Raw genomic sequence first — 542 nt, 5'->3', positions numbered from 1 at the left:
CACTCTGGGGTCACCTCCTCCCTCCAAAGCCCCCTAACAGCCCCACTCTGGGGGGCTCCAACCCCCTGATCTCCAACCCTGCTGTTATCACCTCCTCCCTCCAACCCCCCTAAAAAACCTCACTCTGGGGGTTCCCACCATATCCAACCTCTTTTATTCCACAACTTGGGGGGGACACAGACCCCAGAGCCCCCCTTAACCCGAGGGGTAGGCCTTGATGACCTTGACATCGTCGAGGGGACGATCCTGAGCGTTGGTCTCCACCATGGCCAGGCGGCCCAGCACGCCCATGCCCTGGCACACCCTGCCAAAGATGCTGTGCTTGCCATCCAACCACTGCGCCGGGCCCAGCGTCAGGAAGAACTGGCTCCCGTTGGTGTCCGGCCCAGCGTTGGCCATTGCCAGGATCCCAGCACCTGTGGGATGTGGGACATCATGGATAAGGTTCTGGTGTCACAGGGGACATGGCATCCCATCAATAGGGACATGGGGGACATGGCACCACAGGGATGGGGACACAGAAGGCATGGTACCCCATGGAT

General features: G+C 60.7%; 1 protein-coding gene across 1 annotated transcript; it reads right to left on the bottom strand.

Moving 5' to 3' along the window:
* Positions 1–195: 195 nt before the first annotated feature.
* Positions 196–416, bottom strand: LOC103810370 (peptidyl-prolyl cis-trans isomerase-like 1; the record flags this gene model as incomplete). Its single annotated transcript, XM_009083268.1, has 1 exon — positions 196–416. A coding segment is annotated over one exon (221 nt), but the record flags the coding sequence as incomplete, so codon positions are not given.
* Positions 417–542: the final 126 nt, after the last annotated feature.

The sequence above is a fragment of the Acanthisitta chloris genome, unplaced genomic scaffold, assembly GCF_000695815.1.
Source record: "Acanthisitta chloris isolate BGI_N310 unplaced genomic scaffold, ASM69581v1 C16258545, whole genome shotgun sequence".
In the NCBI taxonomy this organism is placed as follows: Eukaryota; Metazoa; Chordata; class Aves; order Passeriformes; family Acanthisittidae; genus Acanthisitta; species Acanthisitta chloris.
This window is presented reverse-complemented; position numbering and strand designations above follow the sequence as displayed.